The following is a 25,658-nucleotide window of genomic DNA, read 5'->3' on the forward strand; positions in this document are numbered from 1 at the left end:
TCAGAGCGGTGCCTCCTCATCACCGCGTGTTTTCCTCCCACATGGGGCGACCTCTCTCATTCATCCACCGCGATGCCTCCTCACGTGCGCCGTGGCTGTCGAGCCGACTTCCAGTCCTTCCATCCATCCGCTGCTCCGACCCCGCGTGCCGGCTTCTCGACGACTCGCTGACACTTTGATCAGGGATGTCACGCCACGTACGCCGTATTCCCCAAGACAGCAGCACCACGTGACCGCTGCCTCAAGGTTAACTTGTTACCATGGAGACAGGCCCGCCAATTAAAATGCAGCAGATGGCTGCGATGTTGACTGCAAGCTTTTTGTTTTAAGGGGTGACCTATTTTTTTTTACCGCCCCCCTCCTTCCCACCACCCCATTTCTCCCCCAACAGCCACTCAGACGCAAACCCCACTACTCTGGCACGTGCGCACTCATAGGGAAATAAAAAGAGAGGGGCCACCTCCCTCAAGAACACACAAGAATGTGAAAGGGGGAAATACAAAGACCTCAAGAGTAAAACCATTAGTGTTTTTTTGTCCTAAAAACACAGATGTTTATTTTTACTAAAGCAAAAAAAATAAAAAATAAAATAAAAGCTCCCATAAAATTTACTTCCTGTCCACTTTAATAAGTGAGACTGTGAGATAAACGATATTTTTTTAAAGTGCCACTTTATTACAAAAGTATAAACTTGACTGACATTTCATGAATAGTAATCTTGATATAAAACATTACAATCTTTTGCACTTTAGCACTTAATTACACGCTTTTGAGTACAAGACCCTGTCGTCTTAATAGCAAACACACAACATTAGCTGCCACAATAAACTTAGCAGGGCTTTCCAAGAACACACCGTAGCTTCATGGCTTTGAAAAACAACGAACAGAATACACCGAAATTTACATTGCAGCTGTTTTGCATTTTGTGTCACAACAGAAGTCATTCCAAAACACAGTTGAAAATAATAGGAAAAGATAGATTTTTCTTGACACTGATGATATATTTATTGTTCTTTCTCTTTTTTTTGTCATGTACATACACATTGCATCAACATACAGAGTAATCACATTGTTCGCTGGGGATATTTGGTTGAGTGAAGTTACTGTCCAGGATTTTTGGATACAATTTCAGTGTGTTGATCCTCGGGGTGATGCTCTGCTGCTTAGCGAACTGCTTGTTTCATTTATCTTTTTTTTTCTTTCTGTAGTCGTTTCTGCGATATTTTCAACACAGATAACAGAGTGTTTGTCAGTGGCAGGATGATGAGACGTGACATTTTGCTAACACACATCAGTTCTACTGTAGCTTTCCACGCTGCACTATGATGAAACCAAAGCAGATTTGTGATGACCACAAGGCAAGGGACTATGGAGATGAACGCTCCACAGATATGAGGTCTGAGCAGACAAGGGGGGGGAGGGGGGTGATTGGGAGAGGGGTGTAGTGGACTGTCTCCCCCTTTGGGACTCGAACAGTTCTTTGTTTCATCTGTGCACGGGAGAGGAAACCAAGAATCCTCCCAGCTCCAGGGGAGCCCTGCCAAGCCGAGGACATCCTTAATCTAACAGGCTCTGAACTCTACAAAAAAATAAAGCAACACGCTAAAAATTAAATAAATTAAAAGACCAACGACAAAAACAAAAAAAAGAAAAAAAAAACATTCATATAGAAGTACCACATGACAGTGCTTGACTTTTTTTTTTCTTTTTTCTTGCTTTTATAGGCATGCAACTTGTAGCAGGCAAAGTGCAGAAACAGGATTAACAAAGTAAAAACATCATTTACAGGCAGGGGAGACAGTGTTCAGTCCATGAGGAGTGAAAGATGGAGGGAAGTATCTGATCGGCTCTCTGAGTATGAACATGATCTGAATCTTTTAGGAGGAATGCGAAATGTGTGCAAAGTTTTTTTTCTTTTTTCTTTAATACTACTCTTGTCACTTTTCTTGGTCCCTGAGCTTTCAAGTATTTTGATATATATATTTTTTTAATCATTTAACTACATCCGGGTTCACATCTCATCAAAAACCGGGAAGGCCTGTTCACAAGCTTTGCTACCGTAATGTTTTACACAAAGAGGTCCACCTTGGACCACATACACCCATTTTTAACCCACCAGAATTGAGGAATTTAGGTTTTTTTTAACGTTATTGTGCTTTGCACATATCAGTACGACGGAAGTGCTACTTTTACCTACAGATTTTACTCTGCAATAGTCTTGTGCTCATTTTTTTTTCACTACCTTTGGACGTTTTTTCAGGACTTTGTATTCAGCCCAGGTCATAACAGATCAACTTTACTACCCCAAGGCCTCTGGAGCCGTGAAAAGCTTGATGTTATGACTTGAATGTAAACAGTATGTGTGGATGAGCATGACAGGGGCCCAGCCGTCACTCTCTGTGGCTCGGCTGTGTTGGAAGGAAAAGGGGTTCACAGTGCAGCCGCTGTCTCAGAGCCCTGTTACGTACATCTCCATGCCATCATTGAAGGTGAAGATGGTGGTCGTGCTGGAAGTGGCCGAGCCCTGCTTTAGGTCGCCTATGCTCTCGTACAGATTTTCCCCTGGCAGCAGGAGCGCTTTTGCGGGCAGGTGTTGTAACTTGGGGGTCTGCTGTGTGGGCGGCGGTGGAGGGGGATGCTGCTGCTGCAAGGGCTGCTGGGCTTTCTTCCTCCTCGGCCGCAAGGTGGCACAGGTGTTGGGGGGCCTCTCTCGCTTCCAAACACCGCCGACCTCTACGTTTTCATAGGCCAGGTCACACTCCTCTGCTCCTATGGACTCGTAGCAATGGTCGTCCAGCGGCCCTCCGACCGCTTTTCCCTCCTGAGGGGCCCATGTCTGGGGTTTGACCACAACACTAAAGCCACCGTCTCGGTCTCGGTCCCGCTCACCTCGACCTAAGGTCCGGAAGCCAAGGTTGGCTGGGGGAGAGCCCGGCACTGCTCTCTTCTTCTTTCCAGGTTTGCAGACTTTAGAGTACATCTCAGCCACCTGAAGTCCAATAGAAACATTGGAAGGATTTTAAATTATGAGGTTTTCTAGAAAAGCTGGTTGAGATGAACAACCAGGACTTTACTCAGTAACAAAGGAGTATCATACTGATTTTAGTTGAAAACACTGAAAACAAATTATTGACAAATAACTTCAAAAGTCAATCTAAAGATTTCTGCTAATAAGTTTCCCTTTTATTGTGCAACTTTAAATACAAACCAATGGGTGTGTCTACAAGAATTTGGAAGTGTCACAAATAGATGACAGATGTAATATCTTTAAAGCAGCATTTTGGAGGGTTATAAATTATAAATAAATAAATAATAAATGTCATTATATATAAGAAGCTTCAAATATTAAAAGTTATGCAATGTGCCAAATTTGATTGATTTAGGAATCGCCTGACTCTTTAAAGACCCGCTCAAAATTGTGTTTTTTGTGTTTATTACATGTTTTTGTGACATTTCTTTAATGCAAATGATGCTATTTATTTATTTTACTAATGTATTGGCATATATATGTTTGTTATTTGCATCTGTAAGTTTTTAGAAAATTTCTGAGTTTGTTTGCTTCATTTTTGCAAAAAAACAAAAAATTGAAGATGAACACAGGTTAACATAGAGCAGGATAAGAACCATGATTTTTTGTTTTGAGTAAGACAAAGAAACAGCCGACAGTATCATTTATCTAAGTGTATTCAATGTTAAAAGACCCACTTAAATGAAAAAGGTACTTTTTGTGGGTTTTTTTTACATTTTCTTGTGGCATTGTTCTCATGATGAAGGACATATATTAAGAAAATTAAGCTTTAAATAGCATTTCTGACTACGGTATTTCTTTTCTTCAAATCATTATGATTCAGGAGCAGACAAAACATGAAGTTTGAAAACGCTTATATGATGTGGATGGCTGCACGGTAGCGCACAACAAGAAGGCCCCCCCGGTTCAAGTCCCAGCTGAGGGAGCTGAAACAGAACACCTTTGTGGAGTTTGCATGTTCTCCCGTGCATGTGTGGGTTTTCCCCGGGGACTCCGGCTTCCTCCCACCAAAAACATGCTTTATATACATATGCTTCATGCTTCAAACTGTGAATTTTCCCTAGGTGTGAATGAGTGTGGGTGTGTGATTGTAGTGACAAACTGGCAACCTGTCCAGAATGTCCCCTGCCTTTGCCCACAAGTGGCTGGGATAGGCTCCGGCAGCCCCGTGACCCCAAAAGGGATAAAACAGTTTAGAAAATGAATGATGAATGAAACTGATTGATCAACCTGCACACCACTTACTTCTAAAAAATTAAAAAGAAAAAATAAACAGGCAAAACCAAAGCTTTCTGTTGCTACTGTTTGTTGGTGGAAATAAAAAAAAATATCTTTCACATTCCATTGCCGCAAAAGAAATACTTATAGTTAATGTTATGGCTTTAATCTAAAATAGGACTTACAAAGCTCTTTAAGCTCTTTTTCCAAGCTTTGATCTGAGTTTCTGACACCAAAGCTTCTTAAACATCAACGTGTGTTTGACTCCAGCCCAACTTTACAGACAGGTATCTTCTACCTCTGCATTGACATTTTAGTACTAGATCTGATCACTGGCTAAGTACCACAGACATTCAACTGTCACTAAACCATTGCCCATAAAGTCCTGCCTTCATGTGTTTTCAGTGAGATACTTATATCTTAGCCTTCATTCCGAGATGTCTTAAAAATAAATTTTCCTAAATGAACTAATTAGCAGTAATAACTTTTGTGTGAGACCCTCATGGAGGTGTGGTTGTTATGACCTCACAGTAAGAAGTTTACCGTGGCCACTTGAGAGAAAGGGTAAAAGCAGAATATAGAGAAATCCAAAGGAAGTCCTGGGGGCTGACCTCTTGGTGCTCAACCTGAATTTATTTTCATGTGTGTTTGAGTTTATTGGTACCATGCAGACTTAGGTTGGGCATAAGTGTCAGGCCATTGTGAACACAAACTCAAGCAGTTTTGTCATTCTGTATAAAACTACTTTAATGTCAACATGAAAAGCTTGCAAGATGCCTCTTATGCTACGATCAAAAATACAAACTGCCACCCTACGATGGGGAGGCAACCGCAGAAACTTTAGGATTTCATGCCGCTGCACAATTTTTTGAAAATCATTGTCTCCCACCATGTGAGAGAGAGCAGAGAACTGTAGACACACAAACCTTACATCACTAAATGAACAACTTAGAGGCAACTTTCTAATGAATTCCTGCTGCTCGCCAAAAAACTGTCTTAGAAAACGACACGTTTTTTGATTTGAGCTAAAACCGGCACACTCATAATTAAACGACCACTGGGAACGTTTTAAAAAAAGATCAAAAGAGGATCAGTGTGACTTTAACTGATTGTCCAAACAAGTTACTACTAATCTTTTAGTGAATTTAAATGTCAAATACAAACAACTAACCACCTTTGCCATGTTTCCTTTTTTTTGATAACTCCAGATCTGAAAAGCTTTTAATTGCAACGGTCCATTTTGTACAACTCCAAATATAAAAATGTAACCAGAGCTTTTTGCTGAAAGATTACTCAGCGTTCTAAGATTTTCCTGGATTCTAGAGAGAAGTTTTATCTTTTAAAAAGAGGCAGAAAAAGACCTTCCAATTCTAGTGCTTTTAGTAGTACGCTTGATTTAAAAATAAAATAAAGACTTACACCTATATTTTTGTAAAGTATTTGGTGAATCGTGCTAATTTTTTCTGATATGTCTAACAGCATACTTCAGTTTGTTATTTGCATCTGTAAGTTTGCAGAATTTTCCAATTTCATTTGCTTCAATCCTGCAAAAAAAAGGTGAAGATGAACAAATATTCAACGATTAATATGAAGCTAAATAAGAACCATGTTTTATTGGTTTTGGACAAGGCAAAGAAGCAGTCAAGGGTCATTTAGCCAAAAATATCCTCTATTTTTAACATTGACATTTAAAAATGAATGCAAAACGTTTAGAGCCTGTGTTTCAAGAAAATTGATGCAACTTTGTTGAAACTTCAGAGAAGAACTGTGTCGAGCAAACATGTATTCTGGATGCTGTCCCACTCTGAAATATTGTATCTAAAGGGGACCATTGGGAGCAAACAGCAACGTTAGCAAAACAATTAGCGGCGCACGCTGAGGAGCGTTCACTCACAGCAGCAGCAGACGGTTGAATATTCTCCACGGTGTGCGCGCCCAGCGGGCCCGCAGCTTTATTCTGGAGCACGAACACGTCTTCATCCTCTGGAGGCTTCCAGATGTACTGCTCTCCATTGCCCATAAACATCACTTCCTGTCAACAGAACAACAAATCACAACTAATCAAATGTTTGTGCAGACTGAATCATAAAAACAGAGCGACATCTGAGAGAATAGACCGGAAATGGACAATAGATGAACCTCTTCGAGAAGAGCTGTATTGTTGCAAACATGCAAAACGGATTTGTTCTGTGTGAAGCAGCTTCCTCTAAAAGATGTAGCCTTTTCAATGACTCGGTTTCAATGTGTTGCATCAGCCACTCGGAAAGGGATGGTAAACAAATGTGCGAGCAGACCGCTTACACGTGTACACCTGTGAACTGTGCATGTTCCTGAACCCAGGTCACAGCTGATGGAGCGACCTTGCTGACCTCATGCAGGGCAGCAAATAGTCTCCCACTGACACCTGGAGGGGAGCTGGGAGCCACGAACAGCCGGCTTGCATGTCTGCTGCTGTGAACACATGGAGGAGGGACAGACTGCAGAGAGCTCAAACTCCCTATAATCACCAATAACACTTCCACAAAACAAACAGCTCACTCCCCAGACTTCAAAGGGATTTCTGCAGGAGTGCCAGCATCTCACAACGCCTAAGGAAGCAGAGAGCAGAAGAAAATGCAACACTGGCACACTTATAGCCATGCAGATCCGCTGCAGTGTCAACACAGAACCACAGGAATACTCTCCTGATCCTGATCCCTGCACTCACACCACTAAAAGCATGTCTTTCAAACCTGTAACGCCGCCATGACAAAAAACAAAATCAATTATTTATCAGTCAGAAATCTGTATGGATTCAACCTGAAACTGGTATTCCTCATGGCTGTTACTTAGTCTAGTGCACAACTCATCACTCCTGCTCTGTTCTGGATGAATTGGTCTATTGTTGCACTCAGACCTCTGGAGGACCACTAACAATCCAGAAGCTGTAAGTTCTCCCTCAACGTTTACGACTTCCACAAATTCACAAAACAATATCAAAGTCAGGCTGTCCTGTTGCAAGAAAAAAAAAGTGACTGAGCAGAAATGAAATGCAGCTTTTTCTTGTTTTGTCTTAAAAAAAGTTTTCTTGCCACATTTCTCTCTTAAGCTTGGATTGAAATAGTCCAAAAATGCAAAGCAAAACAATCGAACCAAATCAATATGTATGTTGTATCTGTCTTCTTTTATGGGCCGCATGCAAGTCTGAAATAAAGTGAATTATAATAATATTTAGATATGTGTTCAACCCTTGAACCTAGGTCATATATCCCCAAATGCAACAGCGCAGCGACCTAAATGCAGGTTTTTCAGCAAAATCGGCAGGTGGCCACGTGTTGGCATTGGTAATCAAGAGGCAGCAGTCGCCATTTTACACACCCCGGTGTGGTCGAGGAGGTTTTGAGAAAACATGAAAATTAAACAACGACCAGACGATTTTATGACATCGGCCAGTGTTCTCCCAGACACATTTCAAGGTTGTGGGTTGGTAGTCCAGTGACAGGTGGGATGTAGGAAGGCAGCAGCGTGATAATTAACTGATGGGAGGGTCTTCAAGGTCCCCAAAATTGTCTGATGACCGGCCAATTTCAGACTGCTACCCCCCTGTCCCCATGCTGCCGTCCCACCGTTTAATTAGAAATCGGACGGCGGCAGCCCAGGCACTCAATGAGGGCTGTTAAAAAATTCTCATGAATGTCCCGGTGAGGGTCAGAGGGGTTGTAGGCGCGTACTGGCAGCAAACGTCTGCTGCTGCGGTGAGTGAACGCTCCTCAGCGTGCACCGCTAATTGTTTTGCTAACATTGCTGTTTGCTCCCAATGGTCCACTTTAGATACAACATTTCAAAGTGTGACAGCATCCAGAATACATGTTTGCTCGACTCACTGCAGAATATTGATACATAACTCATGTGCCACCGCTGCCCCAGTGCAGCGGTGGCAACGTCAGTAGTTACCATCACCAAGTATAAATGAGGAGTAAACGAATAATGACTACACATTGTTAACGCTGTGAGCGTCTGCAAAAGCCCAGAAAAATCCAATCCATTATTATGTCTTCTTATATATAAATTGGGAGACCACATTAATGCTGCACAAAGCTCATCGTGGTGTTAATAACACCACAGCGAGTCAGAGAACTGCCTTTTGACAAATTGTGGTAGATGCTAAGAAGAATATGAAGAAGACAGAACACTGTGCTTGCTGCAGTACTCAAAGAAGAAGAGCAACACTAACAAGAAGGGTGAAAAAGGAGAAGTTATTGTGCGAGGCCGTGGTTGCAGCACAGAGTGTTGGGCAGCTGCACTTGACATGGATGGCTGCTGCCCGGACACATGTACACATCGTCCATTCAGGGCTGCTGCCTGCCGGTGATCTGGATGCCAACCCCCTGTAGCTGTCTGATTTATTAATGACGTCATCCCCGCCTGATTGACGGCTGCCTGACTGCTGCTGTTTACAATCATTACCAAACCAACGATGTTTTGGTAAAAATGGGATGCCAGCAGCTAATCTTGAAGATTTTGCTTATGCTTTTCCGTCACGTGGTGGCAGTTGCATTTGTGTCCTTAGCATTAACTGGAACACTAACAAATGAGTTTTTAAGTTTTCTTCAGTCATTCATTTCCAAGATTTTGATTCTTACACAGTATGAAGCTACAGTTGATAAATCTAATCAAAACACTGATCCGAGGAAGGACAAAATGAAGGTCTTTAATTCTAAAGCACAACAGGTTTCAAACAACAAGAACATCACTGTTCACCAACTAGATCATCCCTGCTTATACTTCAGAGAGAAGCTACTCACTCAAAGGGGACACGATGTTTGCATGTTTAGAGCGATTACGTTTGTTAAAATGTTATTTATCGACAGTAAACTTGGTCAATAGATCACATTCCTAGATTCCTGAAAGTAACTTTGCAACATTTTCTTTCCTTATTTGAATTGTTTCCTTCTCTTTTAGAGGGCATGCTGAACCCCCAATATCAGAAAATCTCAGGCTGTAATAGGTCGACTACGCCTCAGGAAGCAGTACAGCAGACAGCATGGGTGATTGTCTCTGTGGTCACCAGGTGAAATTCACAAGTGTGGCTGTTGGGAAGCAGTTTATTCATGTCTATAAATCTACCAATCAGAAATGCCTCTGGCAGTAAATTTTCTCTTTCTTAAAGGATATCACATCAATGGATACAGGTTTTTTTTAAACACAATGCATGGGATTGGCAGGCCTCCATGTGTTCTGTGTTTGTTTATACATGAGTTATGTATCAATATTCTGCAGTGAGTCGACTTTAAACATGAACATCCTCACAAATTTCACAAAGCAGAAATTACAAACCAGGTGCAAAAAGCAAGAAACTGCAAAAACCAGCACTACTCTCAACTGCATGTGTTCTTCCAAACGCATCTATAAAAGGACGACAATAGTCTGATTGCAAATTTTGGGCACATCATAAACCTTCAACAAGTAAAGTTTTTTCAATATAAAACTAAAAAAAAGCAGACTAAGTCAAGTTTTCAGTGTAACATCCAGTTACTGTGAGCTAAAACCTACCATTATCACAACTTGTTTTACAAGGGTTGAGGAACCAAGAGGAAAATTGTGTTTAAACCTCAGAACAGCTTGGTGTTCTAAGATTTCAGCCATGTATCTTTCACTATTTGTACAAGTTCATCGGCTGTTTTTCTCACTATCAAAATATAGGGGAACATGACAACACTCTGGACACAACCCCAAAGAACTTTCATTCTTCACAGATCACAGAAATTGAACCCTTACACCTAATTTACAATGGGTTTGTCTGAGCTGAAGTGTATGCAAACTTGATGGCACATAGAAAAACATTTCGCTTTGATTAAACAAGCAAAATAAACCACACATTTACTCCATTTGGCTTTTTTTTTCATTGGATAATCAGATATGATATGTGTTTCTGGTAGAACAAGAAGAGTAGATAGATCAACAATGTTGTTTATCAGCGATGAATCAGATTACAATGACTGTTTTTATATCTATATTTACCATCAGGTGTTTCGATGAAGACTCTCATGCATCCATGTTGATTCCATCATAGTAGTAGGTTTAGGGTCTGTCACATGGACTTAGTTTTTAAAGTTAGAAGACGTTTCACCTCTTATCCAAAAGGCTTAGTCAATTCTGAATTAGCTGGTATAAGTGTTGGTATATATGCGCTCATGGGGGAGGAGTCAGACCTGGTTTGAGCGAGGAGTGAAAGATGCCATCTTTGTCAAGAAGGATAAACCTTCTCTTAATAAGAATGGTGGTCTCAGGTTTATTCTTCCATCCATCTACGGTGGTGTTCTGAAACCCAAACAAACCAACCAGTTCCACCTGGGTCGTTAACAGCTGAAAGAAATGACCAGTTTGGGGAGGGAGTCACTGGCTCCCCAACCCCCAGCTGAGGACAAAGGACTCTTAATGACCCGAAACCATGTAGGCTAAGTTGACAACACCATCCAGTTTCAGGTCTGACTCCTCCCCCATGAGCGCATATATACCAGCTTTTTACCAGCTATTTTAGAATTGACAAAGCCTTTTGGATAAGAGGTGAAACGTCTTCTAACTTTAAAACCTAAGTCCAGATGACAGCCCCTAAACCTACTACTATGATCCATCAGATGTTCTTTTCACTCAAATCGTCATTTGACAACTGTTTTTTGAGCCTATTATTAACTGCACAGTAGTTTCCATAGCCAATTTTGGAATCTTTGCAAGTGATCTTAATAAATCAGACTCTTTTCCTAGAAGAGCCATGTCATTTAATATGATTGCATGCTTCCATTACTTCTGGCTTTTTGCTGTTTTAGGCTTGCACTAAAATTAATCAGTAATTGAATGCCAATACTGGAGGTTTATGACATTTCTCTGTCAAAATTAAGACACACCTGAATGATAATTAACAGTGTTATATATGAGTGGCAGCAAAGGGTTGCAGATTGTTTGACTTTACCAACCTTTGGGAATGATGGGACATTAAAGGCCTCAATGTTTCGTCGGGGCAACTTTGTGCTGTGGGGGTGTGGTGGAGGAGGTGCTGGATGTGAAGGTGGAGCGTGTCGTGGAGGAGGCGCCGGCGGATCGCCCATATCCGTCCCGCTGTCCCTCTTCTGTGGCGCCTTTTCTGCCTTCCTCAGCTTCCTGACGCAGGCGTACTCTGCAGTCTCTGGAGGTTGAGGGGGTGTCATGACCGGGGCCTCGGCTTCAGGCAGTCCTTCTTCCACGTCCCCGTCTGGGTCTGGAGGTGCTGGGGTGTTGGCAGGCACCGCTGGAGGGGCTGGAGTGTCCGTCTGCCCGGCCCTGCCTACCATGGCGTACAGGGTATCGTCAGTACGTGTAGTGGAGGAGCGTTGGCCCACTTCAGAGTAAGTGTGCTCGCCGTCCTCTCCAGTCCCAGAGGGGATCTGGGGAAGCTGCCTGCCTTGAGAACGAAGGTCAGAGTTAGACCGGCAGCTGGGCAGCAGCAGAAGGTCCATGCTGGCTGGACGTTCCTTTTTAGATTCCACTGCGAGGAGCATACAGCCCGCTGTCCTACGGCCTCAACAGCCGACACCCTTCATAAAACAGAATTCACATCCTCCTGCTTCTTTTGTGGTAAACAATGGTTCCAACATTTGTGAACATGAATGAATCTCTCACTGCAAAAAGTCAAAAACGTCTGAGATTGACAGGAAGGTGAGAACTGACATTGATGCTTAAGAATTTGCATCCAAATTGGCTTCAGAGCACTGCAGTGGAAGCAAGTGTGAAGCAGAGCATATGTTTAGATCTCTTGAAAACCTCTTAGGCCACTGTCACTGCGCCCACAAACGCAGATCCCTGGTGACTGCCAGGAACGGAGCTCCATGATTGGATTTGGCACTCTGAACTTGTGTTTTTAGATAGATTCACATTCACAGATGAAGACTGCACATAGAAGTAGGACATGGTTGACATGATGTGAGTTCAGTTTTATGATTTTTATCAGTTCGTCCTGCAATAAATGACTTACTTTTGAGTCAATTTAAGGCCAGATCAGATACTGAAGTGTGCAGGGAATGTGAAAGGTGTAGAGTGAAAACCTTCAGTCTCCAGCTCTGCCGATTTTCATGCTTTCAAGTGAAATGTCTGAATACTTGTGCCCGATGCTTTTGAGAATAGTTTTCAACCTCTCCATCTCAGATTGCAAAAATCCTCTTGAACGATGGCATACTCAATCTTGGCATGCAACGAAAACAACACTCCTGAAAAGTTGACATTTGGGTGACACAGAGGTACAGTTAACAGAGCACAGGTCAGGGTTGGAATGTGAAACATGGACTCACTTTTGCCATTGCAGTTCATCTTGTTCATCTCAGTGTCTGATTTACTGATTGACCGCAGTTTGGACTGCTTGAGTATACCCTGCTAAGACAAAAGACATACACCGGACCATTGAAGTGTTGGTTGGGACTAAACTGGTGTTCTGTTGTTTGATATTGTTTTATTACAAAGGTGATCTGTAAAGATGCTTACCATGTCCATGAGACGGTGTTTTCCACTTTCACCAGGAACATTGTGTGCCTTCCCCTTCCTTTGAAAAACACAAAAAACAGGAAAGGTCAAGACTATCTGGATATTTTTACTCAGATTTAAAAAAGTATCCATCTATTTTGTTAACCCGCTGTATTCCTTTTGGGGTCATGGGGCTGCCAGAGCCTGTCCCGGCTACTGTCGGGTGACGGCAAAGTACACCCCGAACCGACTGTTGGAAGGCCTTACCTTTTCCTTTTGGCAAGTACTCAGCAGCAGTAGGAAGAAGAAAAAACTTACAAGCTGTAGTACTTTAATCAATGCTGAATGGAACTACAGTGATGGCAAAAACTAATGCAGTTTATGAAATAACCATATTTAGGAGAAGAACATGTAGACCCAGAGACCCAGATAACTTGGTGGAACCATTGACATAAATCCACTGGAGGGATAATCCCTGACTTTGCCCATTGGATTCAGGACAGCAAAATGGAGCCAGAAGTGTGGCGAGCACGTTGAGTTTGCTCCACCAAACTTATGTCAAAACTAAGCAAACAGGCAGAAAAGAGTAAAGGCAGAGCTTTTTTTCACCCAAATCATGGCTCCACCCACCTACCAATTGAAAATTGAATCTCTAATAGCTGTGAAATTTGAATTCTAATAAAATCCAAATGACTTATTGCACTTAATTACTTCCCTTTAACCCTTGTGCTATCCTATGGGGTCAAGATGACCATTGACGTGTTCTCCTTACCATGACAAAGATGGATAAAGGTGGAGAGGATTTCATGTACTCAATGGAAACCAGTGAAGATCACAAATCATTGAAGAAAAAAGTTCAGCGCACTGTCTAGTGGGTCTAGATGACCCAATTCCCAATGTAAAAGTACTATGAAACCCTATTCCTCTTTTTTCTTGTGGAAATGCACAGCACTAATGTAATTTGGGTTTCTTTGCATGTCCTAAACTAAGGAACAAAGGCTAAAAAAAATCTAGCGGCACATGGAGCCAATAAAACACATTTTGACCTGTAATTAGGAACCCAGGATGAGAAAACCAGCTAGTTTATAGTCCTCTTTTTTCATGTATAAAGAGGTGCCTGCACCTCTTCAGAACAACACACTTCACCCCCCAGATATTTAAAACTTTTCCATGATTCACACTTATGCAGATACCCAGTTTGGGCTGTTCTCTCTGCTTTTTGTAATGCACAGCACTTATGTCATTTACACCTTTTTTGTTTGCTTCCACTCTATGGCTCACTAAAAGTCTGTATGCATTCACTCTAAAGTGAACTGCATCACGCTCTGTTTACAAATGGGCTGAGACCAGGGTTTGCTGAAATGTCCTCTTTGTTCATACTTTCCAAGCAAGCTAGACAGAGGCAACATGGGGTTCAGTGTCTTGCCCAAGGACACTTCGACACATGGGCAGACAATGCCAGAATTGAACCTGCAATCTTCCAATCAGAACTCAACTGCCCAACCGCTGCACCTATATAATTCACTTTGATAGCTTGTCATGGTTTACTTGGAAGCAAATCCCAACTTTCATTTTCGGGTGGACAACAATTTACTTAATTGATTAGTCAGAATTCAGATGAACCTTCAAACCTGGCCAAAAAAGGGGGACTATCTGAGAAGACTAATCTCATCTGGACCAAACAGACCAAACAGCCCTAAATACATCCCCCAGAAGGAGATAACAATGTTCACGATTAAAGAAAAATGTATGAAAATCTTTGCCAGAGATTCAGTGGTTTAAGTTGTTTTATGCGTCAATGCAGGGGAAAAGGCTGCATGACCTGCATGACAGTAAATGCTAAATTATGGAGAGAAAATAGACTTACTTGATTTGTGTTTGTGTAATTCTTGATTTGTAATTCATACAATACATTCCATGGGTAACTGTGTGTGCGCCAATATCAATACCTTACAAAATACAAGAAAAAATACAATGTATGCACAAACTAAATTTAAACTTAAAACTAAAAATCACGGCGATAACAGACACCCAAATGTATGGATTTCTGTATGGAGTTTGCATGTTCTCCCCGTGCATGCGTGGGTTTTCTCCAGGGACTCCAGCTTCCTCCCACCGTCCAAAAACATGCTTCATAGGTTCATTGGAAACTCTAAATTGTCCCTATGAGTGTGTGATATGTGACCCTGCGACAGACTGGCGACCTGTCCAGGATGTCCCCTGATGTCCCCTGATAGGCTCCGGCAGCCCCGTGGCCCCAAAAGGGACAAAACGGAAGAAGATTAATTGTACGGAGATTAATTTTCAGTACAATTGATTGTTCAAATGAAACAGCATAAAAGAAGAAACTGTACAGATTTTTACACCTTCAGCTTACCTAAAGGCCAAAATTTCTACATTTGCTATTCATATACCTGATAGTTAAATGTTTTTCTGATGGCTATCTTACACATAAAATGTGTAATTTCTTTATTTTCTCTATATGTTCCAGCAACCCAATTTTAATCCCTTTATTAGTCTTGTATTCTTGAAACTGTTCCAGGGTTTCAACCTGTGATGAATTCAGCTGCAGTGAGGTGTTGGTGTGAAATGCAAAAACATGCGTGCATGGTGTTGCTCTCACCTCTGGCAGCCCACGCAGAGCACCACAATGAGAATGGTAACAACGAAGGCCGAAGCAGCAGCGATAGCGCCCAGCAGCAGGACCTTGCCGTAGGGAGGAGCCGTGAAGTTCAGCCCGTCCTGCATGGAGGCCATGTGGGAGCGCTAACGCTCGCTCGCTCTCACGCACGCACACACACTCACACCCTCACGCTCATGCACGCAGAGAGGTGTCACGGTCTCACTGTGTTCTGTGGACACAGAGGGTTGCTTCAGTTATACATTGACAAAACTTTACAACTGGGGTGTAACAATTGATTTTAACAACAATTCAATTCATATCATCATTTCTGGTGGAAGATACGATTCATTGGTTCTTTTTGAACAATACAATTCACTCTTATTTACTGACCTAAGATCGATGCAATACATCTTTAGCCAAAAATTCAGCCAGTGTGACTCAGAGAGAAATACCTGGATACTGAAAGGTTCGGGTAAAGTTTTCCAGATTCCTTGTATTTCTTTCCAGACAATCAAGTATGAATTAAATATGTGTACAAACAAACAAGTAAACATAAAGTAATGGCAAATCCATTTACATTTTAGCTTCACCAGGTTCCACCCACTGTTGTTTTTCCACCTCAAAATAACACAAAGGGAACATTATTAGAACATTCTACCAAACTTTATGGTTAAATCTCTTTGCAAAATTTAAAGTGTTTCCACACATTGGACTGTAATAATAGTATTTTCCAAGATTGATTACAATGGATTTATTTCATTTTTCAAAATTTTTTTAATTGTGTAGGTCGATTCATTTTGAATTAATTTAACAGCTTGCCTCAGACAGATTGATCTGGTTGGATAAATCAATTTATGGACTTATCGTTACACACTTATCGTTAAACACATAATAAAAATCACAACTATTCAAAAAGCAAAACAAATGATAAAAACGTTTAATTTTAGCAATAAGAAACCAGAAAAGGTAGTTACCATGGAACATCACTGAATTTAAAGTGGTGATTGAGTTTTGAGGTTTGGAATTTTTTCAAATGGGTTTTCAATGTCTGAATGAAAGTTTCATGATTATTGCGGAGCATATTTAGTATGGCTTCATGTCAAACAACCTTTGTTGAAATGATGGACAAATGTCGTCATCCAATCTTTTTTTTTTGGTTCCTGGAATTTTATTGTTATTTCTAAACGTTGATGTTTATTATTATTTGTTTTGCTTTCCTAATTGTCGTTGTGATCTATAACAAGTTTTTACATTGAGTTGGTGTTATTTGAAAAAAACCTAAAGCAGTGGCTTTTAATTCCCACCCAACACAGGGGCAAGTGAAGGGACCGCACATCCCTAGAAAAAGATGATTCGGGATGTTGAGGAATTATTCAGACATGTGTGTCACAGCAAGCCTCCAAAGCCCACTTGCCCAACAGCCCAGAATTCCAGGTCTCTCTGGTTTGATTCTACATTCATTCTCTTTAGTATTCTTGTTCAATAAAACACAAAACACATCTCAAATTTTGCTAAAAACCTCATTCGCTTTGACATAAATATTCCTTTGTACGTCTAAATACAAACAAAGCCAACTGTGCACAAGAACAGGCAACTATGGGCAACACTCGATGAGTCAGAGCACAGATCAACACGTCCGCAGTCACAACAGACAGAAACATCTCGTCTTCATCTTGTTATTTTTTTCTTCTTCTTCTTCAAGTCCTATGATTGCCAGACTGTTTCTTATTTGGCAGTATGTTTCAAACAAACAATAAAAACAACGAGCTACACCAGAAGACCAAACAAACAAGCCTAATCTCTGTCAAATCATGCCATCTGTCAGCTGTGACAGTGTTTTTCATGTGTGTCGATGTGCGCTTGTCACTTGTCCGTCAGCATCAACAAACCTGTGTTCTGCCAAACTGTTTTGTTCCAATTCTAGCTGCTTGTTTATTTTTTGTTCCCAAACCACATAGTATATTGAATTTTGATCTTTTCTTTCAGCATATCTGCGTTAAAATAGGAATGTGTTCGTTTTAATTCTTAAAATGTCCATAAATTTGTTCTTCTCTTTAAAAGCTTTGCACCCTTCAGAGCTGTTAACTTTTCTGATGTTCTTTTGGGGCAAACGTCTTTATTTGAGGCCACTTTATCCATTTTTGACTTTTGCATTATCATAGAAATAACTCAAACATGATTGAAAGTTAATTTAAACAAAATACATCAACAGCAGACAGGCTTTTAAAGAGCTGTCTGTTTTTTGCACACATATTCCATTCAATCTAATTACTGAGCAACTTACTCATAGACAGAGTTGTTCAAATGTTACCTGTTTTTCTTGCCTGCTGTCACCTAAATGGATAATAAATGAGCCTAAAGTCAGAAAGAGATGCAAGTGGACATTAATTATAGTTGCTGTGACCCATTTATGGGTCCAGTTGCATTTTAGGGATATTGTCTTCATTGCACAAGAAAAATTATCTAATTTATCAGTACGACAATGTAAAAAATTCACAAACTGAGCTTAGAGAATCCTAATCTAATATGTACAAACTGCAACTCGACAAAAAAAAGGTTGAAATATTCTGACAAACTTCAACAGGTTTAGTTTATCATTATTAAGAGAAAAAGAGCGAACCAATCACAAGAATTTCTGAGGTCTTTCTTCAAAAATTTCAGTCAAAGGAAATCTCAAACACAAGCAACAGAGGGGTTGTAGCGCATGCTGCATGACTGGTTCTTGCCAGATAGAATTATTAAGTGTGTATTCTGTGCTGCTTAGAGTTCCACCATTACTTCCTGTATTTATCAGGATTCTTAATAATCATGTAATCTCATCTCATTACCACACACTTAATTGGCATTAAGAGAGAAAAATGACAAAAAATCTCGCAATATTTGGAACGAGGTTCAACAAAATGTTGTTTTTGATAATAAATTAGAGTTTTTAACACAGAATTAAAAGGCCATTAGATCAAAAACAGTCTTCAGTGATCATTTGAGGAAGTGCAACATTTGGTTCGTCTGTAAAACAAGAGAGACTAAAAACAGGCATCAAATTCAAAGAAAACCAGAGCAAAGTTGTATCCTTTTGTAATTTATACAGAGTTGACTGCTTGGGTCAATGTGGGTCGGGCGACACCCAAAACTGCTACAAAGAGAGAGACCCGACAGCAGTGAAATAGACCGGTTTACTACAGCCATGAACTTTATGAACAAATGATAATAGAAACCTAAATGGCATTTTTCAGCTTCAGCTGACATAAGCATCTGTCACTTCTCAGCCAACTCTGGGTAGAAGATATAATTTCAGCAAAAACTTACAAAATATTTGCTTATTTTACTTTTTGGTTTGATGTCCCTGGTGGACACAAGGATTTACGCGACAATACCACTGACTCCACCTGATGGGAATTATCTACAAAGCTAATTCAAACTACCCAGGGGGGTTATTTTTTATTGGCAATAAAGGAATTGAAACCAAATTAGGAAAATTGTAACACCTAAAATATTGTAAGTATGAATGCTGAAAGAAGAAACTGATGGCTTAATATGCTTATTTATGTAAATGCTCTGCAGCTGACCCAGATCTGCTCTGAATTGACTGTTAAGTATGCTTCAACAGTTTAAAAAGTTTAAAAGTTGCCATAATAAGGAAATGTAAAAGCACATATCATGAAAAAGAGAAGCTTTAGCTAAAATCTAATATAATCTCATTTAAAATGTAAAAAAATCCAAAGATTTACATAAAATAAGAGATATAAGCAGGTAAAAAATAGTAAAAATAAAGAGAAATAGGATCCCCCAAAAATGTCCGAGACAGGGTTTTCCAAACTTATTAAAAAGAGGACAGAATTGGTGAGGTGAAAGTGTTTGAGGGCCAACCATTCAGCCTGCATTCTTGGAACCCTCATAATAACATTACATGAAGTATATAACAATTTTGGAGGGGGGTGCAAGACTTTTAATTTCTTCACATAGAACAGAAATGAATTCGTACTTCAATTTTACCAAAATTACTGTTCATTTCAGATTTTTTTAAGAATAATAAGTTTGCCTGGAAAAAAACCTTTTGTCAACATTAAATCTGGGTTCATATAAAATACTCGCCGTAAACTTAGATATTTTAATCATGTGAACAGGAAAAAATAAAACAAATCGTTATCTTTTCTAAAAATACAAACCACTGTGGTTTTGATCAGAAAAACAATTAGATCAGTTCGTTTCGTTTGACCCTTGAGGCCCTGAAGGTTTAGCAGCCTCAGCTTTACAACGGCTTATAACGTCATTTGGCCAATCACAACCAAGAAATCTTCTACTGGCCTGAAGGCCGTTAGAAGTTTGAATGTGGGCTGTTTTTGGTCCATGGCCGGACTTTGGACATGCCTAGTTTAAGACAGATAAAAGCATCAAGATTTAAAAAAAAACTATTTCCTAAATAGCTTGAAGTGAAAATAAAATGGACAAATTTTGATTTATGAGCTTGACGTGTCTTTCAACAGAAAAGTATACAAGACCAGGAAGTACAAGAATGAATTTCTCCTCCATGATGTTGTTGACTGATTTGATGCCTGACAACAAGAGAAAAAATGACGCTGAGTTAGAGGCTCCCAAACAGCAGCCAACATCAAAAACTAAAAACAATGTTAATCTCTGTTCATGAGTGAGCAAGATAGCTCTGATCAGCAGTCTCCCAGACTTGTTGGTAATTTGCATTTCTCTCTGTAGACATCCAGCGTAGATGAACCCGACTGTTCTCAGCATGAAATCCAATTTGTGCCAAATTCCAAACACGAGCCTGTTAGTGATTCTTTGCACACTGATTTCACATTCGTCTTTTAAGTTCAGGATGTGGTACCCTGCAAGAGAACAGCTGCTTTGTTTACACATTTAAATCCATGTCATTATTATTGGCCTGATCCGCGAATAACTCACATTTTCTGCATGCGGTTTAATACAGTTCCTTCTTTGAAGACGCCTCAGAAAAGTGGCTGCAGCGTATTTTAGCTAGTAGGGCTTTTTAAAACTGTTTCTACAGCAGTTTCCATCTGTGACCTGCTTTCAATGCTGCTGAAACATCTGAACAAAAGCACTTCCTGAGGGAGAAGTCTGGAATATCGGGTTGGATTTGAAGCACAATGTGAATCTCCCAGGTTACGATCATTTCATCCAAAGCTCCAGCATTGTCAGGATAACCGTGTTTGTGCTGGTTTTGATGGCAGAGCTCAGCAGTGGCGACAGAAAGGGTAATGAGACAGAAGAAAAGGAGGGAAAGAGTAGGTGTGGAGAACAGGAAAGGAAAGAGGAGGAGGGAGGACATGCGTAGGAGTCTTGTGGCAGGTGTTTGAAGAAGATGATGAGAAGGGCTTGTCACATTTCCCAAAGAAATCCCCGGCCTTTCTCCTTTTTTCCCCTTACATGTCCACACCTCCTCGGGCGTTTCTCCCTCCTCCTGTCCCCCTATGCCTCTGCCTGCAGTGTTAAGCCAGAGTGACGCTTCAGCACTGCAGTGTAATTTCTGGCCCTCGAGCTGCTTCGTCTGAGCCGACCAATCGGACCGAGCACTCTGAGCAAAAGGGAAGAAACTGCCTTCCACCGACATCCTCTCTGGCAAACAAAGCCTTTGCTCCCCCTATCACTGAGAACCCCCTCTTCAGCGTGCTTGGCAGACTACCATTCCCCCCTGCATGCATGCAGGTTCACCATTGCAGGTGTTTTACTGAAGACTTGCCTGGACGACATTATTGAATGAATGCCATTTTGATTCACAAGTTCAGGATTTGATTTCTGCTTGAATTCAATTTCAGTTCAATTTGCTTCAAATTTACATCCAAAAGATGTTTGAATGTCTATTAAAAAAACATTTTTTTAAAAGTAGGTTCGAGTAAGCAAAGTTAGAATTTAAGAGGGAATTAAAAAAAAATATTAAATCTGTTTTTTAGATAAAATAAAAACCAGAAAAGGAAAATCCATCTATAGATTTGACACTTCTATTGTTTAAATTATCAATTGGAATCCATTTTTATAGGTTTTGTTAACCCCTTGTTGCCTGAGGTTATTTTCAAGTATAAAAAAGAAAGGTTTAACCCTTTTTCTGCTTTCAAGTAGATAAATTAAGGTACCATTGGAGCTGAACTGATTTGGTTCATATTTCTATCAATTAGTGTAGCCGGTTACATTGATATTTCAGACAAATCGTGCATTTTGTGGGACAGGTACAGAATGTGGCAAATTTGGATCCCGTCTTTCAGAAAAGCCCATTAGCCACAGGAAAAGTCCAAAATGATGGCAATTTGTACAGTTGGCGAGCATTCGATTGTTACAAAAATATTTAATGTCTATTTGCCCCAGTCTCAAAAATATTGGCTGTCCATGCACAAAATGCAGTCTTTAAACTCGAGGGGTACCTACGGAATACTATTATATAATGTATATTTTAAAATCTTGGATATTCTCATGGTTAATATGCTTTTCTGAAAGAGTGAATCCTAAGGTACAGTACATCCATGCCAAATTTGGTGCTTGTACCACAAAATGCGCAATTATGTTAATAACCAACTCCACCAAACGGGCATCATATGGCTAAGATGAAGAATCCCATCTTCAGGAGCTCTGTCTTGGCTTCTGTGATATCTAATCTCCATTTGTGTGTGATGGGGAAACTAACGTGCCAAACAAGCTCTAAATGCCCAGAAACATAGGAAAATATCTACCTTTGAATCCGATATGTTCAACCAACTAGCAAGTGTGCAACTGCACGGCCATAACTGTCATTTAATCCTTTCAAGGCAAAAGTCTGAAGCTATCCAGCTTGTTTGACATCATTTCAACTTTACGCTCATTTGATTTTTTTGCCACCAAACTGGAAAAAAGCTTGTTCTGTTCACATCAGCTGCTTCTTCCAGATCATTTGTTGAGTTCAACATAGTTTCATCATATGAATGAGTCTTGCAATGACAACATTTGAACATGTGAGATTATATTCAAAGGCTGCTTTTAAGGACCATTCATGATTTATTCACACAATAGTACATTGAACCATGAAGGGACTGTTTCTAACAAAAAATGGGTTTTGAGGAACACTGTAAACTTTATACAAGGAAGCATTTCATTTTCTGGGAACATGCGCCACATTAACATGAGTTTTCATAATTATTAACACCGGATCTCTTTTGAGACGGCCCATGCGGCCGGTCCATCCATGGCCAACTCTCCACCAATCTGCTCAGGTTCAAAGAGAACCACCTGGGACTTGATGTCGAGCAAAATCCTCACCCTCTGTGACACAAATAACAGCAACGTGTGAGTCGGGGTGGGGAGGGAGAGAGGCTGCTATTGTGAATGTGAATTAGGTCAAATGTTTGCTTGCAACAACGATTAAGCACGGCACTGTGAGGAAGACAGCGGTGTGGAAGAGGCTCCGTGTTTGTCTGTGCCGAGCTGACTCATGCATGTGTGACACCCATCCAGAAAAAAAAAAAACAGAGCAAAGGGAAGGTCTTGAGAAGAGATGCCGAAATCAGCATCCAGTGTGTACGTTTTGATGAGGGTTGGTGTGTCTGTAGTGGATTTGTGTGGCTCATGATGGCACCCACTCAGCAGGCATCAATCACACATGGGCTGACGGTTCGGCTGCTGCTGGCTGCCTCTGGGCTCTGACACCTCCAAGTGCTGTAATGCATCTGACAACAGGTTAAACTGCCGCTCAGGGGATGAGGCGGACGATCTGACCGGGCAAGGATTTAAAGGTTGAGTAAGGGTTAAAGCATACAGACAGAAAATAATAATCATAAAAGAAGCTGGCTGTAGGCCCTGACAGAAAGAAGGACTAACATGCAGGGGGAAGGCTTTTTATCAGGGTTTTGTCTGGCTGCCCTCAGCGTCAGAGATGTCTCTCTCCGTGTTCATCTCCCATCATCAAAGCGTTTCCGAATCAAAGTGGGGATGTGGAAGGATGCTGCGTCCCCGAGGTCAGCTGGCAACTTATTACGCGCGACCCCCCCCCCCCTCCACCCTCCACCCGCCCAACCAATAACACTCCGTATTTATGTGCGAGCAAAGGAGGAGGGAGAGGAGGATGGCTGTTGGTGGGGACTGCACCTTTTAAAAGGAAAGTCCGACGCTGATGATCTTTTCTGGCCGCAGCAGGAGGATTTGACGCTTCCTGCGCGTTTCTGCCCGCAAATTAGAGGAAGGTTCTCAGATGGTTTCTATGGAGCTTAAATCCAACATACATGAGTGTATGGGGAGGGGGGGGAGCGATGCAGGGAGGTTTGTGCGCACGTGTGTGTATGATAATGAGAAAATGAAGCAAGGCAGAGAGGAACAACAAGGCGCCTTTGCTTGTGCGGTAAAGGATGCGCGTATCGAGTGGAATCTATAAGACACATACGAATGACCCCCCCTTAACACCCCCCCCCCCCCCCCCGTCCCTCTTATGCCTGTCATACAGGCATTGCGCTATAGCTTCCCTGTACTCACTCAGCTCACAGATATGAGGCGCAGCATCCGCTTCTGTCAGTTTTCTCTTCCCTGCGGATCCGGCGCTCCACGCAAACATAATCAACCAAAGGCAAAAAACTTGTCTCTCGTGGGCTTCACAAAACAGGGATGCTGCATATTGCATGTGGTGCTCTCTAAATGCCAGCTGACCCCTGTCGTCGCCCCCTGTCCGCGCGCTCCCCAGCCAGGAGGGGGAGAGCCTTTACGCAGTCCGTCTGCTTCCCCGCTGCCGCCGAGCTTTCTCCAGTGTTACCTCCGAGTGCCAGATTTCTCCTCCACGGTCCCTCAAGCCCCCTCCATCTCTCCTTGCATCCCCTCGGCTCAGCGACTGCGCTTCCATGTGACACAGGCAGAGGTGGAACCCCCCCAAATGTGAACCCGTCTTTTTGATTATGGCGCCATGGCTCGGTGGTACGAGGAAGTGCACGCAGGAGGCTGGTGAATAGACCAACTTCTGCTTTTTGACGAACACTATCAGACAAATTGAATGATCCTTTTTCGGAGAGGGAGGCAATAAACTCTGCAAACTGTGAGAGATAAAATCTGCACAAAATGTCCAAGTGGTATGTGAGGGCAACAAAAACAAAAAGACTGACTCTTGATACAAAAAAAACATACATTTTCACCTGGTAAAATAATGTGAAACATTTTTCCTAAATATGTATTTCTTCTGATTGTTTTTGTTTCGTCTACCTTCACACACCTTTAGAATATTTACCTCTACCACTACTGCCACCTACTGGATCTTTCACAGCACTAGAAGAACACCCACCTATCATTGCAAAGGACGGTGTTGCTGTATGAGGGCCAATCCATGCCACAGTCAGAATACCACCAACTGGAAGAGTACACCCATTAAGAACAACTGAAATACTACAAATATAATGGTTTTAACAACATATACGTTTTGGTTTCAGCCATGAGTCACTTCAGATGCTTTCACATTGTTGAAAAAAGTTGAATAAATTATGGAGAAAGATTATATTGAACCAGTAAATGGGAAAACGTGGTTGGGTGAAGACTCAGTAAGAGTTATCTTAAGCAAAAAAAAAATGCAATTTTTATTAGCAAAGCTCCTTCAAAGCTTGGAAATTGTGGCAGCCATGAAACGTAATCACCAAAAGTAATGTAAACCATTCACTGCTACTGGAAAGAAAATCAATTTTTTAAGTAAAGATCATTACTATGGCTATTCTCCTGCAATGCACAAAAAAATGTTGACAGATTAATAAAGGGCGTATCAGGAATCCATCATTTCAGTTGCTAACCTAACCAGGCCGTTTTTATTGGTATTTATGCAGGGGCACCAGGGCGCTCTATGACATTTTCAAACTGTCTCTCTGTTTGTTTTTCCTTGTTTATGATGTGTGGATGATTTTTTCTTTGTTTTTTTGGAGTTTATTTGTATTCTTCATAGTGTTTACCTCATTTTTTTGGTTTACCTTCTCTCTTTGCCTCTCTTTGATCCTTCACACCACCACTGGAGACTATTTGAGGCATAGCTGCAGCATAATTGAAGCTATTAGGGAAGCAAAGGCATCACCATCCTGGAGCATCACATTATCATGGCCATGGGGTGTCTGTTCATCTCTAGACAACAGTTGACACTGTCTCATCACCTGCTTAGCTTGTGTATCCACCCCATCATTCATGAGTTTATTGACCCTCGGATCTTAACCTAACCCTAAATACAGGAAAGTCTCATGACCTTTCAGGAAATATTTTATGTCTGTTTGCCCCAGTCTCAAAAATATGGGCTGTTCATGCACAAAATGCAGTCTTTAAACTTGAGGGGTACCTACAAAATACTATTATATTATGTATATTTTAAAATGT

General features: G+C 41.1%; 1 protein-coding gene across 5 annotated transcripts; it reads right to left on the bottom strand.

Annotated features, from left to right (window-relative positions):
- Positions 1-1,019: 1,019 nt before the first annotated feature.
- Positions 1,020-24,426, bottom strand: LOC101174103 (translation initiation factor IF-2). Of its 5 annotated transcripts, XM_023956806.1 has the most exons (8): positions 23,802-24,425; positions 15,916-15,956; positions 15,339-15,567; positions 12,737-12,794; positions 12,547-12,628; positions 11,200-11,663; positions 6,141-6,278; positions 1,020-2,989 (listed from the first exon to the last, which is right to left on the bottom strand). In XM_023956806.1, the coding sequence occupies exons 3-8, from the start codon at positions 15,470-15,472 to the stop codon at positions 2,450-2,452; spliced, it is 1,416 nt and encodes a 471-aa protein (XP_023812574.1). In that variant the 5' UTR covers positions 15,473-15,567; positions 15,916-15,956; positions 23,802-24,425; the 3' UTR covers positions 1,020-2,449. The 5 variants fall into 5 exon arrangements, with proteins under 5 accessions (XP_023812574.1, XP_023812575.1, XP_023812573.1 ...); XM_023956807.1 differs by lacking the exon at positions 15,916-15,956 and having other exon boundaries at positions 12,547-12,625; positions 23,802-24,426; XM_023956805.1 differs by lacking the exon at positions 15,916-15,956.
- Between the last annotated feature and the right edge of the window lie 1,232 nt (positions 24,427-25,658).

The sequence above is a fragment of the Oryzias latipes genome, chromosome 7 (genome assembly GCF_002234675.1).
Source record: "Oryzias latipes chromosome 7, ASM223467v1".
Lineage (NCBI taxonomy): Eukaryota > Metazoa > Chordata > Actinopteri > Beloniformes > Adrianichthyidae > Oryzias > Oryzias latipes.

What these genes read in the sequence shown, in the direction of transcription:
- LOC101174103 (XM_023956805.1), bottom strand. Translation starts at nt 15,472, where the DNA reads ATGGCCTCCATGCAGGACGGGCTGAACTTCACGGCTCCTCCCTACGGC. An exon ending in GATGAACTGCAATGGCAAAA is followed by an intron (nt 11,664 to 12,546) that starts GTGAGTCCATGT and finishes TTCGTTCTCAAG; the next exon opens with GCAGGCAGCTTCCCCAGATC. An exon ending in TTCAACCGTCTGCTGCTGCT is followed by an intron (nt 2,990 to 6,140) that starts GTGAGTGAACGC and finishes ATTGGACTTCAG; the next exon opens with GTGGCTGAGATGTACTCTAA.